This window comes from Prinia subflava, chromosome 10, assembly GCF_021018805.1.
Source record: "Prinia subflava isolate CZ2003 ecotype Zambia chromosome 10, Cam_Psub_1.2, whole genome shotgun sequence".
In the NCBI taxonomy this organism is placed as follows: domain Eukaryota; kingdom Metazoa; phylum Chordata; class Aves; order Passeriformes; family Cisticolidae; genus Prinia; species Prinia subflava.
The window spans coordinates 3318076-3334609 of record NC_086256.1 but is presented as its reverse complement, the minus strand read 5'-3'; the positions used below and the strand labels follow the sequence as shown (position 1 = coordinate 3334609).

Sequence of the window (16534 nt, the reverse complement as noted above, 5' to 3'; positions counted from 1 at the left end):
AGTTCAGCCAAAGGCTCTCTGGGAGAGTGGGATGGAAAGGCCCCAAATTAGATTTGCCTCAAGCTACTGTGGCAGCTCGTGTAGACAGAGATGAATTTTGAACTGAAGAAAGCCAAAGTGATTTTGTTTAACCGTTTTCCTCACTTTTAAATGAGCTGGCGTATAATACCACAATTTGTTTTGGTTTTCCTCAATGAAAATTCTGAAGTCTTTAACTGCCGGCCAGGAAGTCTTATGGAGGTTATTTGGAGGTTAAAAAAGCCCCAAATCTCGCTGTTCCTAACATCTTTTAACCACTGTGCATTCAGTCCTAAGAAAAAAATTAGTATTATAATTTTACAGTCAGCATCATTATTCTGCTTCCTTCTGATCTTAGTGCTATTTTGGCTACTCAGCTGGGGTAGAAATTGTAGAAAAATCAGCTATACACATCTCAGGTAAATGTGAGTATTGTCTGTAATTGAGAGGGATATTGGATAATAAATTGTGAGTGAGATCGGGTTGGGACAACCTATATTGTTTATTGAGATTCCCTGCATATCCCAGACTTTTGGCATTGTGAGAATTACTATGAAACACAAAAAAATTGAAATTATCTGCATGCTTTGTAATGAATATGCCGGGGGGAAATCCCTTACATTTCTTCTTACATTTGGATGGACAGTGCTTTTTTTTTTCTAAAGTCCTGTTTTCTTTGATGCCTGTTCAGCACTGTTTTGTTTAAAGAGATAACTTCAGTGCATGTTCTCTATCACTTATTTAACAGGATATCTGTTTTCTGTGTTGTCTTTTAAATCAGAAAGCAGTTTAATTGTTCAGTTGGGTGGTGCTGTGAAATGGGGACTGGATGGACCCCTGGGTTGTGTTTCTTTCTGAGGCTGCTGGGATTTGGGCAAGGGATCCTTATATCCAAATTCAGGTTTGTTTGGGTCTCAGGGAAGAGAGATCTCCTTTGAATTCTCTTCCTTTCATATTTTTACGCAGTTACACAGCCAAATATATGAATTACAATCCGGTTGTGTGAGATAGATGAAAAGCTGTGCTGGAATCAGCTGGGCCCCTGCTGCTCCCAGCTTTGTTGTTTGAAAAGGGGCTACATCCTTAAGTACCTCGTTCTGTTAAATATTAGTGAGCCAATACACTGAATTTGGATCACTAAACTTGACTGAAGAGGCATTATTTGCCTCGTGTCTTGTGTCTGGTAAAAAACTGGTTCCTGTGGGAAGCACCTAAAAAGGTAGAGGGTCTTTGGTAGCACATAAATTCTTTAAACAAAGCTTGATCACAGCAAACTCTAACATCAGTCTTCGAAGAAGGATAAAAGAGAAGGAAGAGATTCAGACAGCTTTTTCCTTTTGTAAACTCGCTGCTTTATAGGGGAAAAATAGCTGGAAATAGCCTGTCTGTCCCAAATGAAAGGCTGTGGATTAAGGCACTGCATTAGTGAAACAGCTGCACCAATGTGAAACAGAAAGTCCTCCAGCTTCAGCCATTCTGGGTTTGTTTGGTTAGCTCTAATTTTGGAAGTCATTATAGCAAAGGTAAATGACTTGCACAGGAGACTACTGTAAACAAAAGGCTCGATACATTTAGTTTGGCAGCAGCCTTGAGGAGTCTCGGGCCTTTCAGTGCCTCCTTTGTGCAGCGCTGTCCTGCTCTCACTGGCCCTGTGTGCAGGCAGCTCTCCCTCCTTCCCTCCTTCCCTCCCTCCCTCAGCTTCTTTCCCCTGACAGCTCGGATTTAAGGGTGGCAGCACCTGCTGCTGAATTGCTGTGTGCAGCTGTAGAACACCTTTATGTTCAGAGTAGCTGCCCCAGGGTTTCTAAAGCTGTCGTGTTTTGCTCAAGTAAGAATCTGCTCCCTCCCAGTCTAGTACTGGAATACAATCTGTGCCAAAAACTTCACTTTTAGTTGTGTCTCCTTATTGTTGTTTCTTGTGTTTTCTTATTTTATCATTTCATAGCTTTACACTTCTAAGCACTCTGATGCCTAGCTGAGTATTCTAGCTTTTTGGTGAAAATTGAACTATGAGAATGACACTTCCCTTGCCCATGTGGTGGGGTGAAGGCTCTGTCCATTCCACACTGCCTTACACTTGTGTAGGGGGGAGGCAAATTCGTGATGGCAGAACGAAGCCTGCACCTTGGGAACATTTCCTGTGGGCCTGGCAGAGCTTTCCTTGGTCTGTAGAGCTGGGAGGGTGAAGGAGAGGGGCAGAGTGAGAATCCTCTCCCTGTGCACTCCGTTTTCTCTCTGTCCTGCACTCCCTGCCTGCTGGGTGACCCAGGAGCTCCCCTTTGCAATCCCTGCCACGGGTGACTCTGACTGCTCTCCCTTCCCAGCTGTTGGGAAGTGCCTTCAGTCAAGGAATAGTTGTTCAGGCATATTTTGACTTTTAAAACATGTGCAGCAGACTGCCGTTAATTATTTTATTTAAAATACAAGATGATTATGCAGCCTCTCCAAATCACCCTGCATGTCCTCACACACTTTATGCCCATGGGGGTGGCAGTGCTGCTGGTCATTCTGATAAATAACCAGTACCAAAGGAATTATAGGGTCATTTTCTTCTGCTGCTGTAGAGGAGAGGATTATCTTTATCTCTGAAATCGTTCCCTTAGTGCTTATTAACTAGAAATAGAGTAATTGAGAAGCTGGTAGGAAAAGATTTTGTCTGATAGTAGTCCTGATCTCTAAAATGGAGTGTAACTACATAATAATTACACACTAAAGTGTTTGACTGGAATGACTGATATGAACTAGCCAACCATGGAATGACATGGCTGGAACAAGGTTTTATTTCAGATTAATTTCATCTCATGCTGTATATACACCATGGTTGTGCTTTCAGGTCAGGCAATTGATTTTGAAGAAGATGATGTGGGTTTAGCTGCATGAACTCTTTTGAACTTCCTTCCACCTGCAGGGTCTTTGAATGTCAGGAGAAGCAGACAGCTTTGGTATTTTTCTCCAATGTCTTAAAAACACAGAAATGTTAATACAAAAGTCTCTTAAAGAGGAACATCCTGCACTCCAGCTTATTGGGGAAAAATGCAAAAGGTACATCTCTTGAAAAAGCCAGGACAATGTTTTAACTTTACAATAAGTAACTAATAAAATGCAGAAATAATAAAATACAGATCTTTTTTTTCCTGTGGTGAGGTGACTTAATGTCCTCATGTCCTGTATAAAGCTTAATGATGAGATTTGCTTATTGCCCCCAATATTGAATATAAACCCAATGTTAAGTGGAACAGTTTTGGCTACACTGATTTTAAATTTCCAATGTGAGGTTCAGCCTGGAATTTCAGGGGCAGAGATATTTGGCTGTCAACAGAGCAGAAACTCTTGGAGAAATGAGCAACTGTGAAGTTGGGTGTGCTGATCCCAAAATGCTCCATACACTGCAGTCATCAGGAAATGGGCAGAAGGAGAATGTAGCTTCTGAAAATGAAGAACCAACATAATATACAGCAAAGATCTAAGTGATATCTAAAACTGAAGACCTGTGAATTTAATATGATAACCTTTTCATCAAACAGTAAGGTTCTAGAACTGCATTTTTAGAAGTTTATGCTCATGGGAATGACTGTATTCCTGATATTTTATGATATGCTGTTCCTCTTAATGAATGTCTATTGTGGAGGATGTTTTATGTCCTTTCTATGTATCAGAACATGCTTCAGGTGTAACATTCTCTACTAAAACTGACTGTGAGAATGGTTTTGTTTTATTTTAAAGAGAAGTTTTGCCAGCTCTGCCCAGACTTGTTGAGTTTAGTAAACACTGCAGGTAGGTACTAAAAGCCCTGGCATTGGCAGGGAGGTCTGTGGGAACTCCCACTGATTTATCCAAATTGGATAAATTTGGAAGTGTGTGCAGTCCCAGGAGCTCACTGCTCCAGCTGTGGGAGGCTGAGAAGAGACTCTCAGGAGTGTCCCTAAATTCCAGTACTTGAAAGAATCCAGATTTGTTCTTCTAAGCTCAGACAGGACTGGGTGTGTGTCCCAGCAGGACCTGCCCCTGGGCTCCCTGGGACAGGGCAGGGTTGTGTTCTTGTCTTCTTCACACTCACAGGCCAGACAAGGCTCAGAAAGGGATTATTGAAGTCTGTGAGGAAATACAGCTGCAACTGGAGGAATTTGCTGTTTAAGCCAGTTTCTCTTTCAGAGTTTCTGTTGCTATAGCCACCTGATTCCTAGCAGAACTGCTGGAAAGGATGGAAATGGAAAAAGAAATCGGCCAGTTCCTTGTGCATTCCTTGTGCAGCAGGTGCAGTGTTCATTTGTGAGCATGGACTGGGCTGTGGCTCCTTCCATGCCCAGAGAACGCCTGCAGGCAGCACCTTCCACCAAACCTGGGATTTCTGCATTTCATATCTCCTGGAGACATGCCAAGCAGAATTTAATTGCTTGTGGTGAAATCTTTCTCTGTGGCTAGATAGGATATTTATTGAATGCTTTTGAACTTCTCAATTGCCATGGGACAGCCTGATCTGGCACGGTTGTCTTTAATCTGCAGACAGATAATGAAAGCTCCTTCATCACACCGAGTTCTTTGATGCACTTCTTTGTTTTACAGACACGGGGCTTAACTGGAGGGAGAGGAATTGAGCTCTTGCAATCACACACACATTTGTTTTTCTGTTTAGTGAACTGACAGGTGTTTGGTTTGTCTTGTGTCTGCCCAGGAAGCCACGTCTTGTCTCCTGGAGAGCCTGTTGGGAGAGGGCTGGCTCCAGACGCTGCGGAGGATCTCGGGCTCCCCGAGGGGATTGCAGTGGCAGCATCTCTCATCGATGCACACGCTGGAGGACTGGGTACTCACTCATGGATTTATTGTTCTTGGAGACAGGAATTGTTGAAATTGTTTCAGAAAGCCACTTTTGTCACACACTGTTTTTATCCAGCCATTTGCTCTGATGCTATTCTTAAAAAAAACCCCCAAATCATCATAATAACTTCTACTGCAAATCTGTCTCTAGGAAGGGGATGTATCACTGTTATGTATCTTTTTAGCTAGATTTGCAAATTGTTTGTTAATTTCTGCTAGTTCCACTTCAATTGAAACACCACGGTCTTAGAATGTTAACATGCTGAGAAGTTTGCATCTTCTGGTGCTCAAAACTTTGGGGATAGGCAACAAAAAAAATCACCAAAACAACCATTCTGAGAGAGAAGCCTCCTGTTTGAGGCTTGTTCACAGTTAGGATTCTTATTAGCTTTAGAAGTGATACATGATTCAAAGTTTTAAGGTCTGATGCTTTGACTTTTTTTCTTTTCCAGCACAATATTCTGATGTTCAGCCCTGGTTTAACTTTTCTGAAAAACATTTGATGAGGCCCAGCAAGTTCATTTTCTTACTATGCTGTTTGGTCTTATCCAAATACAATCAATAACAATAAAAAGATTCAGTGTAACTTTTTCAGCAGGAAATTGAGGAGTTTTTTAGTTTGCTGGTTTTAAAAACAGTCTTACCTCAGGAAGTTTCAGTGTTGTTGAAATAGTACTCTTTAATGGAAATCTATTGCTCATCAGAGGATTTTTTCTAGATCTAACTGAAATATGATTAGGTGCTAAACTACCAGTTTTGTTTCAAATATTTTGTGCTGTTTTAAATCTCGCTTGTCCTTCTAGAAACTGTGGCCTGGAACTTTTTTAGTGTTTAAATCCATTTACTTTGCTTTTGGTGAGGTTAAGTAATCATGGAGATTGCTTCTCTTGCTACCTGGAAAGGATTAGAGGTAGATTTGTCTGCAAAAAGAACAACTGAGCTTCAGTGTCATATTTGTAGGTGTGTTGTGACTGACTTAAAAATACCTGTCAGTATCCTAATTGCACAAAATTGTGTTTAAAACTGTGTGCCCTGGTAATTCTGTGTTCTTGGAAAAGAATATAGTAATAATCTGACCTGAAAGAATGAACTTGCTGCAAAACTGCACTGTCACAGAGCACGTGAAAGTGGCAGTGGAAGGTCCTTGTTTAATTGGCATCATCATGGATCCAGAGCACAAAAATGTCCATTTTATCATGTGCTAAAATCAATCAATTGATTTTTAAAAAGAATAGAGAGCAGCTGGCTGTTCCTTGGTACAGAATTCTGAGAAGATACTCTGACATTAGAAACACTCAGCTACTGGCATCCCTCAGGAAAGGGCTTCAGTGGAGAGAGACACTCTGCTTTCAGTAGAAAGGACTGCAAAAATGAAAAGATTTTGATAGCAAAAGGAGAGTCAAAGAGTGCAGATATATGTAAAGAAAATATCCTGCAGGCTAAACTAGAATTACATAGTGGACATCTTATTTTCAGTGCTGATAACTTGTGATGCAGTTCAGGTCTGCTTTTGGCTGGATGTGAAGCGTGGTTTGGCTGAGCAGTTCCTGAAGTTTATGAAGGCTTCAAAGGTTTGAGTACAATAAGGTACAGAATTGTTTAGTGTATGTGTTTGAGGAGGTCATGTGTGACTCCATCTGATACCTCTTATGGAAGAGTGAGGATCTAAGAGCCAAGAACTTACTACAGCCTGCATTTTGACCTACTGCACTAATTTCAGAGTGTACAGATAAAACTGTGAGGACAGGAGGCCAGGCTTGTGGGCCTGGCCTCATAAAAATACTGTTTACATTGCACCTTTTCAAAAGGCATCAGCATTGTTTCAACAAAAGCAGATGATTTATGGTGCAGTGTCTAAAATACCGTGTCACTGTGGAAGAGATCCAGAAGTACACATTGCTGAGCACTGCTTGCCTTCCTCAAAATCTCTGCTTTATTCTGTGTCGTGCACAAACTTCTTCTTCTCAGCCTCTGCTTTTGAGTCTGCCTCAAACTGTGAAAAATTCCACCTAAGCTAAATGTGAAAGTGACTTATAACCGCAATTATATAACTTTTAGCCAATATTCCAGACTTATTTGCTGTCTGACTTTAATTGATCACAAATAGGAAGACTCTAACAATTTAAACACTGGTGAAGCCACTGACTAGAATTCCAAAAAGGGCCATAATTCCTGCTTTGCAGAATACATCTTTTCTCAGCAATTAAAAGATCTTTTCATTTTTATATTGTTTATGAAAATACATTTGCAGAATATGCTGACTATTTAGTTTAATAGATTTCTTCCTTCTCAAGTGGGAACAGTATTTTTAACTCAAGAAATTCTAATACAGTCTTGCTTAGAACAGGAATTTGCCTTGTAGACAACCCTATCCAAAATTCCTAATATACATTAATTATGTTGGAGCAGTGAAAAAATAAAGCATGAAGTAGAAGCCTTACTTTCAGCTTTTTGTTGTTCCTAACTTTCTTTATGACAGCTGCGCCACTTCATAGTTATAAGTCAGTTTAGTTAAAGGACATGAGGATGGATTTTTTTAAGCCTTTAAAATTTTAGCCCTTAATTTTCTGATTATTTAGATGACTTCCAGCCATGGTAATACCAGGATAACCGTGGTGATCCCAGTAAGACAAACCCCACCAGACTCATTTGATAACAGAGCATTCCAGTGGTGATCTAAACAAGAGGGTGTTAATGAAATGTAGGATATGAACCAGCTCTAACACTTGGCATCTTTCACAATGTCCAGCAAATGTTTTCCTGATCATTCCACTGGGAGGAGAAGGGGATTTTTTTAATCAGTATTGACATACTGGTCTCCAAATTGAGCTTTGCAGATGCAAATGCACAGTCTGATGAAAAAAAGTGATGTTTAAGAAAAAAGAAGTCCAGTGTAAGAATGTTACTTGTTGGCTGCTGCATTTTGCTGGTTCAGCACCCCGTGGTGCCAGGGTGCAGCCTGGAGAGGAGGAGGAGAGGGCACATTGCCTCTGTGGCCTCCCCTGAAGTGAATCCAGCAGGGTGGGATGTGTTCTGAGGCTCAGCTCTGCCTGGCTCCTCCCTGGCATCCCCTGGGTGGATTTTCTGCTGCTGTGTGGTGCTGACTTTGTGCTCCCTCCTCTGCTGTCCTTGGCTCCTCAGAGCCAAGCTCAGTTCCTCAAAGGGGAGAAATAATCTGCCTCTAGATGGTTCTGACATGCACAGAACAGCAGCAGCAGTGAGGACAACAAAGCTGGCAGCCTTCCAGTCTCCTGCCAAGTTACCCCTTTCTCCAACTCATCCCCTGACAAAACACATCATCCAGGATGTTCATGATAAACTGTGAACAAATAAACACATCTGCAGCCTGCCAGTTCAGCAGGGCACTTTTATTCTGCATGTCAGTGAGCTACCCAAGAGAATAAATGTCAGGTAAAATAACATGTCCTAGGTAAAATAACGCATAAAAATCATGATGATAGACGTGCATTTAGAAGAAATCATCTTGGGTCCTTATATCTGGAATAAATACTTTAATCTGATAGATAAAATTATTTCCTTTATTGGCTAAGTAGACTTTCTTAATTTGTGGCAGTGGTGTGAGATACTCAGCAATTATTTGAGTGCAGAAAAGGCCTGTTTGGTGCAGGGTGGCTTGTTCTCCTTTAACAGAGATCTTTAATTTTACTTTAACAGGAGTAATTGGGGCAGATGTGAAAGGACATAACCTTCCCTGCGAGAACCAGCCGATTACATCCCGAGTTGCAATGATCTGTGGAACATCTTCGTGCCACATGGGGGTAGGTTGTATGTGTCATCCTAATTTGTGCAGGATTTACTAACTTATGTTTTTGAAGAGAAAATTGACCTTTGTCCTTCTCACCCCCTTCTTTTTCCTTGAATTTTTTTTCTGGTAACTCTATCTTTACCTTTGGATATTAATTATAAATTACCGTGCATTTGCTATTAAGCAAGAACTTTAATAGTAGTAGAAATCAATACTGAAAAATGGCATGGAAAGTAAAAACCACGATGCCAGAGTGGCTTAAAGAGCAGCCTGAAATCTGAGCCAAAGCCTGAGCCTGAGTTATCTGTGACAAGCCTGTCACTAATGTGTCACAGAAGAGTCTTTGGAGAAGGAGTGACCGTCTTCACTCACAGCCCTGCTCCCCCACCTCCTCCCTTAATCAATATAAATCCTTCTCCCTCTGAAAATTGCCATGGTGTACAGAATTATGAGACATATCATGACTAAAAAGAAAGAAAACCCCCCAATAAGCAGTTTTAGCTTTGCTAATTTTTCTCAGTGAATTAATACAAAAGCTTTCTCTGGGATTGCAATTAAAATTTAGTGTCTGCTTTTGAAATTTATACTGTTTTAAAATGTATGAGTCTGAGAGCATTCCATTTAGATAAGTACCCTTTTCTGCCACATTTTTTATTTAAAACTCATTTTGGTCTTAAATTTAGAATGATTAGAACTTGGATTTTTCCAAAAGGAGCAAATGGCACTGGGAGTGTCAGAGATGTTGGAGAGGACTGACATGTTTCATGGATAAAGCTCCAGGAGAGAAAAAGAAAGGAGGTTGATAATAAAACATCAGGCTTAACAATAAGTTGTCTCTGTAGTAACAGCATGAATCCATGGAGATCTTGAGCGTGAATAACTGGTGATCTTGTCACATGGATTGTCGTTCAGCAAAGCATTTTAGCACGTGATTGAATTTAAAGACGTGAATAATCCCACTATTGTGAAGCAGAGCATGGAGCTTAAAGCCCGTAGACCAACTGGGATATATTTTGGTTCCTTCCTAAACAAAAGTTGCAAGCCTCAAACTCCATGACTCTTGGCTTGCTCTGTCTTTGAAAAATTCCACTGGTACCTGTCTGTCTGTCTGTCTGTCTGTCTGTCATAGGGCAGGTGGGGCACCCTGGGGGAAGAAGTCACCCTTCAAGCCCTGCACTGCTTTCATTATTTCCAGGTTTTTTGATGGAGGTTTCTGCCCTTTCAGTAGAAGCTGTTGGAGTGAACTCTTCCTAACCTGTTTCATTTAGCTGAGTTAGTTTAAATTGTTAAAATGAGTTAATAGAGACACAGCACTGGACTGCAGTGAGCTGAGGAGCTCTCAGGCAGCTTCCCCCTAAGGTCTAAGGGCAGTGTTGGGTAGCTGGCAGTGAGCCAGCTGGCCCTGGCTCATTCCTTTAGTACAACCAGCCCTGGAGGAGGACACGTGTGTGGTTATTTATTAATTTTTGATATTTGTACATTGGGAAGCTCCAACATACACCCACTTCACAACTGTATGTTGTTTGACTCCCAAACTAGAGCACGGCACATCAATATTAACGTGTTTTGTGTGCACTCTCCACAACCATGAGAGCTGGTGCCATTAAATATTCCAATGTAGCAAAAGAGATGGGAGAAAATCCATGTTGATGTTCTGTCATCAAAGAAACCCCAAAGTGGAACACAGACTGCACAAGGCAGAACCTTTTAAGGCTTTTAATCATTTCAGTTCAAACTCAGGAACTGCTTGTGCAGTTTTTGCTAGATTTAAGTAGATTTTTACTAAAATCTACCTACTCAGCATTTTATAATCATTTCCTTAACTGCCTGCCTTCACTCATCTGCACAGGGAGGGGTATAACAATCTCTAGCCAGCAGACAATAAGTAAATTCTAAACTTCTCTGGATCTAATCTGTGAAAGGATTTTAGTTCTCTGTTTTTATCTATTACCTGCACAGGCTGCACGAAGTGAACGTGGAGCACACAGAGCAGTTGTATTTGTGTTTTAATGAGACCTATATGCAGCTGCATTTGGCCAAAATTAGCTGTTCCTTTTTTTAATTAGGGCTATAAAATGAAAGTATATTATACTTGTGTTTTGATAGAAATATATATTTTCTCTCTCCGTGTGCACCAAGGGACCCTGAGGGCTACAGAGATTAATCATCGAGTTTAATTTAATGCAGTGGGAGAGAGACCTGTGTGGTCAGGCGGGCATTAAAAAGTGCCTTTGATGTGCCTCAGGTGCACTGAGCCCCAGCGAGCCAGCAACAATAATACCTTTGTGAGATGATCAGAGAGGAGAGAGGGAGAAAATGGCCTGTGTGGAAACTCAAGGCCGTCCTTTGTTGTGGTTCTGGCAAACGAAGGAGCCAACTGTCAGGAGAAATTCAGCAAACAGAAAGCAGGGGGAAAGTACGGCTGGGTTTCTTTCAAGGGGCCGTCACAGGAAACTGCTCAAAATCATCTGCAATGCCTTTCTTTTGCACCCCTTCCTACTCCTCTGGTCAGGGCAGGGGGACTGCTCTTGGTATCTGTGTGTTGGTTCAGTATTTCCATTCTCTAGACCAAGTACCCCGTGAGTCACAGGAGCAGGTAATGCTTGGACACAGCATTTACTCTAAACTTGCAGAGAAGCTGCTCCTCGACCCAGTTTTCATTACCTCCAGGACTCCAGAGATCTTAAACAAAAGACTTTGCTAATCATGCCTTTGATATTTTAGAAAGTACAAATGTGGAACCTAATTTTACTCATGGCTGTAATAGTTTAATTTGTGGTGGAACTACCATTTTTATGTGAGGATACGCTTTTGGAATTAACCACGGACGGTTTGGGGTAACCAGACGCACACAAAGAATTTTGTGTTTCTGTTGAGTAGCTCATGAAAGCAGCAATATTCATGTTGTAATTTAGTGACCCCAGCCCAGGTCTGAGCTGTTGATTGCTGAAAGTCACTGCCACCTCAGGGCTCATCCATTATCCATGAAGAAAAAGAAAAGAAAAGATGGTTTTCTGAATATTTTTGGACAGTTATGCATTTTACATGAACCTCTGCTGCCTCCTTTGCCCTAGCAAAAGACATGGGTAGAATTTGCATTTAGAATGGCAAATAAGCTGCTCTTTCACTTGTGAGGGATTGTCCCTCGTTTTGGGGACATTTGGGGATTTTGCAGGTTTGGTCTCCATGCCCAAGGTTATTCCCTGACTCTCCTGGGTGGGCTGCCACTGCCACGGTGCTTTGCAGGCTCTGAGCTCAGCACCCACACCTGCCTTTGGAACTTTTTGAGCCTTTCCCTGTGTAGCCATGGAGACTACACAAAATGTGTGAGTAGTTTTTCCCAGCAAAATCACAGCAGGTTTGAGGCACTGGAACAGGAGCTTGCCTGTTATTCCTGACTTGTGCTTTGCATGGGTCTAACAGACATGCCCTAACTTCTGGGAATAAGGTAGTTGGTTTCCCTAAAAGCCTGTCTTCCTGCCAGTGTCTTAGGGTTTTATTGGGTCTTTTAAAGGTTTCAAAAGTGCTTTTTCTTCTGAAGCCTTTATGTGATGAGGAGGTTTTCAGCACGGATTTCTGTATTCCCATGTCCCAGTCCTGGACACAAGCGTGCTTTTGCAGGGCAAAGTTGTACCATCATGAAAATATACGTTGTTCTGGCTCCTTTTGTGATTCCCAGCTGAAGAAAGTAGGCAGGGCAGCTTCCAATGGGAACATGGTCTGGCCTAATTTTAGCTTATTGGGGGGGAAGTCTGAATTTGCTGGTATTTTGAGTCCCAAATGTACAAGATTTGTGTTCCATTCTCTCCAGAGTCTCTGATATTTTTTTTCTGTCTTCATTTAGGGTCTGTGTTCTTCTTCAGTCATCCCCTCTTTATCAGTTCTTTGTACTCAACACCTCTTTATGGGGCTTGTCAAGGAATACCTTCAAGTTCAGATGCAATATCTTCTTTTGCATCTTTTTGCTTTTGCAAGTTTTTGTTACTTCTGTGACTCTTGGCATTAGGAACAGGCTTACCTGGCTTGGTGTACAATTCATTTTTCCCTGGGTGATAATGTGCATGTGGTTTGAACTGTATAATTTAGTAATTTTTTTTCAATTGAAGAGGCATAAGTAATTTATCTTTGACCTTTTCAGATTTAATACATCAATCTAAAAGACAGAGCAACTACATGAACAGCAAAATGAGCAGATCATTTTGCTGTCCCAATGTTTACTATGGATTATTTCAGGAAGAATATCCCATACTCTTTCTCACTAAGCCTGACTAGCCTTTGAGTGTTTTCTGCTAAAGGAACTCCAGCCCAATTTGCTTATTCTAAATTTGTTCATTTGGTTCTCGTGATGACTGGCAAACACAATAGAGCTTCTCTGCTCCACAATATCCGCCCGAGCTGCCAGCTTTGTTCACACAAACAGAGTGTTGAGCACGTTTCCACCCCCAGAGCATGCAGAGTACGTGTCCTTCGCGGTACATCCTGGAGAGGAGACAGCGGGGACGCGCTGGCTCGGAGCGTTCTCAGAGCCTGATCTCTAATCTCAGTGGGAGCCAGACCAGCAAGTGGATTCAGTGTATTTTGGCTCTGATACCGGAGTCTCCTCTTTAACACGTGCCACGTTGTTAAAGCGGCAGCCTTTGGAGCAAGCAGGGACTCGGGAGCTGCTCCCAGCAGGGCCGGGCTCGGGGCTGGCACCGCGGGCTGCGCTGCGAGGGCAGCGCTGGAGCTCCGCACGCCCCGGACAGGGCAGCGCTGCCTCGGGGCGGGGGATCCGGGGGACAGGGCGGCACGGCCCCGGGCAGGGCAGCCCCGGACAGGACAGCACAGCACAGCTCCGGGTAGCACAGCCCCGGGCAGGGGAGCACAGCACAGCCCCGGATAGTACAGCCCCGGACAGGGCAGCGCTGCCTCGGGGCGGGGGATCCGGGGGACAGGGCGGCACGGCCCCGGCCCGGGCAGCATAGCACAGCCCCGGATAGCACAGCCCCGGACAGCATAGCACCGGGTAGGGCAGCCCCGGATAGCACAGCCCCGGGCAGGACAGCACAGCACAGCCCCGGGCAGGACAGCACAGCACAGCCCCGGGTAGGGCAGCCCCGGATAGCACAGCCCCGGGCAGGACAGCACAGCTCAGCCCCGGGTAGGGCAGCCCCGGGACAGCACAGCCTCTGTCACCCGGCTGCCACCCAGCCTTCAGCACGATTCGTCCTTCTCCTGACCAGGGGAAAGGCGCTGGGTTTGGGAGGATCAGGCGGGCAGGAGAACGGGGAGCAATGCAGGGAAAAAATAAAACCAAAAGCAAACCTAGTGAGGCTGGGGGCGGTCTGGGCAAGTTTTTGAAATGATCCGTGTGAGCTTTATAAAATTGATAAGCGCCTGCCCTCTTGCTTTTTAAATATTCCTCGCCTTTGTAAAGCCTGTTGTGCACATGAGCCACAGAGCCTTTGGAGTGGAGAAAGAGCTGAGTGCCACAGGAGCCTCTCCCTCGCTCTGTCCCCGTTCAGCACAGTTCTGCTGCCTTCTATATTGCATTTGGCAGCAGTCACAGTGCTGACTTCCCAGCTAATGGAGATGTTTTACATTTAGGGAAGGCTGCATGAAATGAAAACCACATTTACTTCCCAACTGTTGTTGCAGGTTGCCCGTCCTTAGTGTACACAGATTTAGGCTTATGAAGAAAAGGTCACAGAGCCTCTTTTTCAGCCAATGGCCTTAGAGGGGTTCTAAATCCATAAAATTGCCACCTTCTTTTACTTGTCCCTCAAAGAACTCCTCCACACCCTTTTTAATGAAACTCTCTTGTTCCATGTTCCAACATCCTCAGTTTCAAAAAGAAACAAACACAACTGTAATATCCCCTTTGCTGGCATTAATTTGCCGTTGTATGCTTTGCTTGCTTTGTTTTGCTTTTAAAAAGCAACAAGTAAAATATTTCTGCTAGCAGGGCATATAAAAGATTGTTGCTTTTCTGACCTCCCTATTATATTAATAAAAGCTAGGAAGACTTCAGTAGTGGTGGGAGATCATGTGCAGGCAGCCTCCAAAACCCAAAGCACTTACTTGCAGTACTAGTAAACCACAAAGCTTAAGATCTTGAAATGTAAATAGGAAGTTGGAGAGTTTACTTTAGAGCCAGCAGTGGTGAGTCTGTACAATGTTTATTTCTGCTTGCCTCCCAGCCTTTCCTAAAGCTTGGCAGAGATGAAAGGGAGGCTTTCTCAGCGAGTTATTAAAGGTTTTTGTTATGAGCAAGATTCCTTTGTTCCTGGCCTGGCACAATTCAAAGCTCAGGTATGCCTTGGTGAAGGGGAGAATGGGATGTTCCTATTTAGCACATGCCAGCCCAGAGACATCAAAGTTTTGCACCCCAGTGCTTTGCTGGTAATCAACCTGTGCAGGGGAACGTATCTGAAAGCAACTTAATCTCTACTGTACATAAACTAGATAATGCACAGTAACATTCCCACAAAACTGTACATCCAGCTCTCCTTGCCTTTTGTGAGCAGATCAGTTGAGTTCAAAGACTCAAATAATAGATGTGGACAGAGAGGAGGCTTTGAAAAATGCTCTGCTTGGAGAACCATGAAGGCTGATACTCGAGAGGCAGCTCACTGGCATCAGTGGAAACTTTGAAAATTCCAACACACACAGTGCTTCCTATGCTGTGGTTCACTGCAAGCTGCCCTGTGTGACACAGAGGATCAGGGTGTTGGATTTAGGGCACTGAGCCTTCAGAATACTTGCCCAGAGAAGCTGTGGCTGCCCCATCCCTAGAAGTTTCCAAAGTCAGATTGGACAGGGTTTGGAGCAACCTGGGATAGTGGCAGGTGTCCCTGCCATGGCAGGGGGTGGAACTGGATGATCTTTAAGGTCTTTTCCAACCCAAACCATAATTCCATGATTCTTTCTGCAGTGTCTGTGTGTGGGGCTTTCCAGGTCTGACTGCTAACAGGGCTCCTCTCCTGTTCTTCACTCCTTTCCCCATGTTTGGCCTTAGGAAGAGAGAGCAAGAGAGACTGACCTTCTTACGTTGTTATGTTGACACCACAAAGATTTAGCTGCTCTGGCTGCTGGAAATATTGGGCTGCCCATTTTGGGCCCCTCTGCTTAAAGCAGTGTGGGATTGAAGGTTACCTGTTATTAGATCAATCCACCCTCAATCCACCTTGCACCTTCATTTCTGAACTGTAACAAGCTGTATGTTTTCATAGGATGTGGGGGACTTTGCTTCTTTTGTTGTAGGAGGGAGGTTGTATTCTGTATTTTGTGATTCTGGGTAAGTTAAAATGTTTGTCTTCCTTCACTGATGTTCACATGACAGCATCACCCCATTGTAGGGGACAGGACAAAACAACTTACTTTTGATTTGTTGTTTGAGTAGCAATATTCTAATTTTTGTTCACTGAAGTCCATCAGCAGCAGCCTTTCAGAAGACTTTTGGCTTTCATTTCCTGTGTTCTTCAAAGTGATGCTATCAGATCTGACAGGGGTAACACTCCCATCAAGGCTGCAGGGTAACCAAAGCTGACCACTCCTCTCTAGACCCAGAAGGATGGATTGGCCTGAAGCCCAAAGTCTTGATCAACCCCAAGTGTCTTCCTGGAGTGTTCTGCTCCAGGGGATTTTTCTCAGATCACAAACATACAAATGTATAATGAGTGACCTTTCCAGATCCCTTGTCTCTCTTGTTTTTGTGAGCAGGCATGAATTTATTGATCAGCCTGCTTGCTTTGTGTGTCTAGATCTCAGGGAGAACATAAAGGACTCAATTTTCTGCTCTTCTTCTTACAGTAACTGTAAAAGAATAACTAAAATAGAAATTAAATGAGATATGATAAGGGATATTCTTGGTCATCTCTTAGATTGTTTATGGGCCCTGGAACAATGAAATGGAAATTTCAAGGGAACACAATAATTGTATGAAAAACAACTTAA

At 43.1% G+C, this 16534-nt stretch overlaps 1 protein-coding gene across 6 annotated transcripts in view; it reads left to right on the top strand.

The window, feature by feature from the left end:
• FGGY (FGGY carbohydrate kinase domain containing) overlaps window positions 1-16534 on the top strand; it is a 144784-nt gene that overhangs the window by 73479 nt on the left and 54771 nt on the right. For all 6 annotated transcript variants that reach the window (XM_063406983.1, XM_063406982.1, XM_063406987.1 and 3 more), the window contains 2 exons: window positions 4691-4819; window positions 8509-8612. In XM_063406983.1, the coding sequence (XP_063263053.1) occupies window positions 4691-4819; window positions 8509-8612 (233 nt within the window). The remainder of the gene's footprint in view (window positions 1-4690; window positions 4820-8508; window positions 8613-16534) is intronic.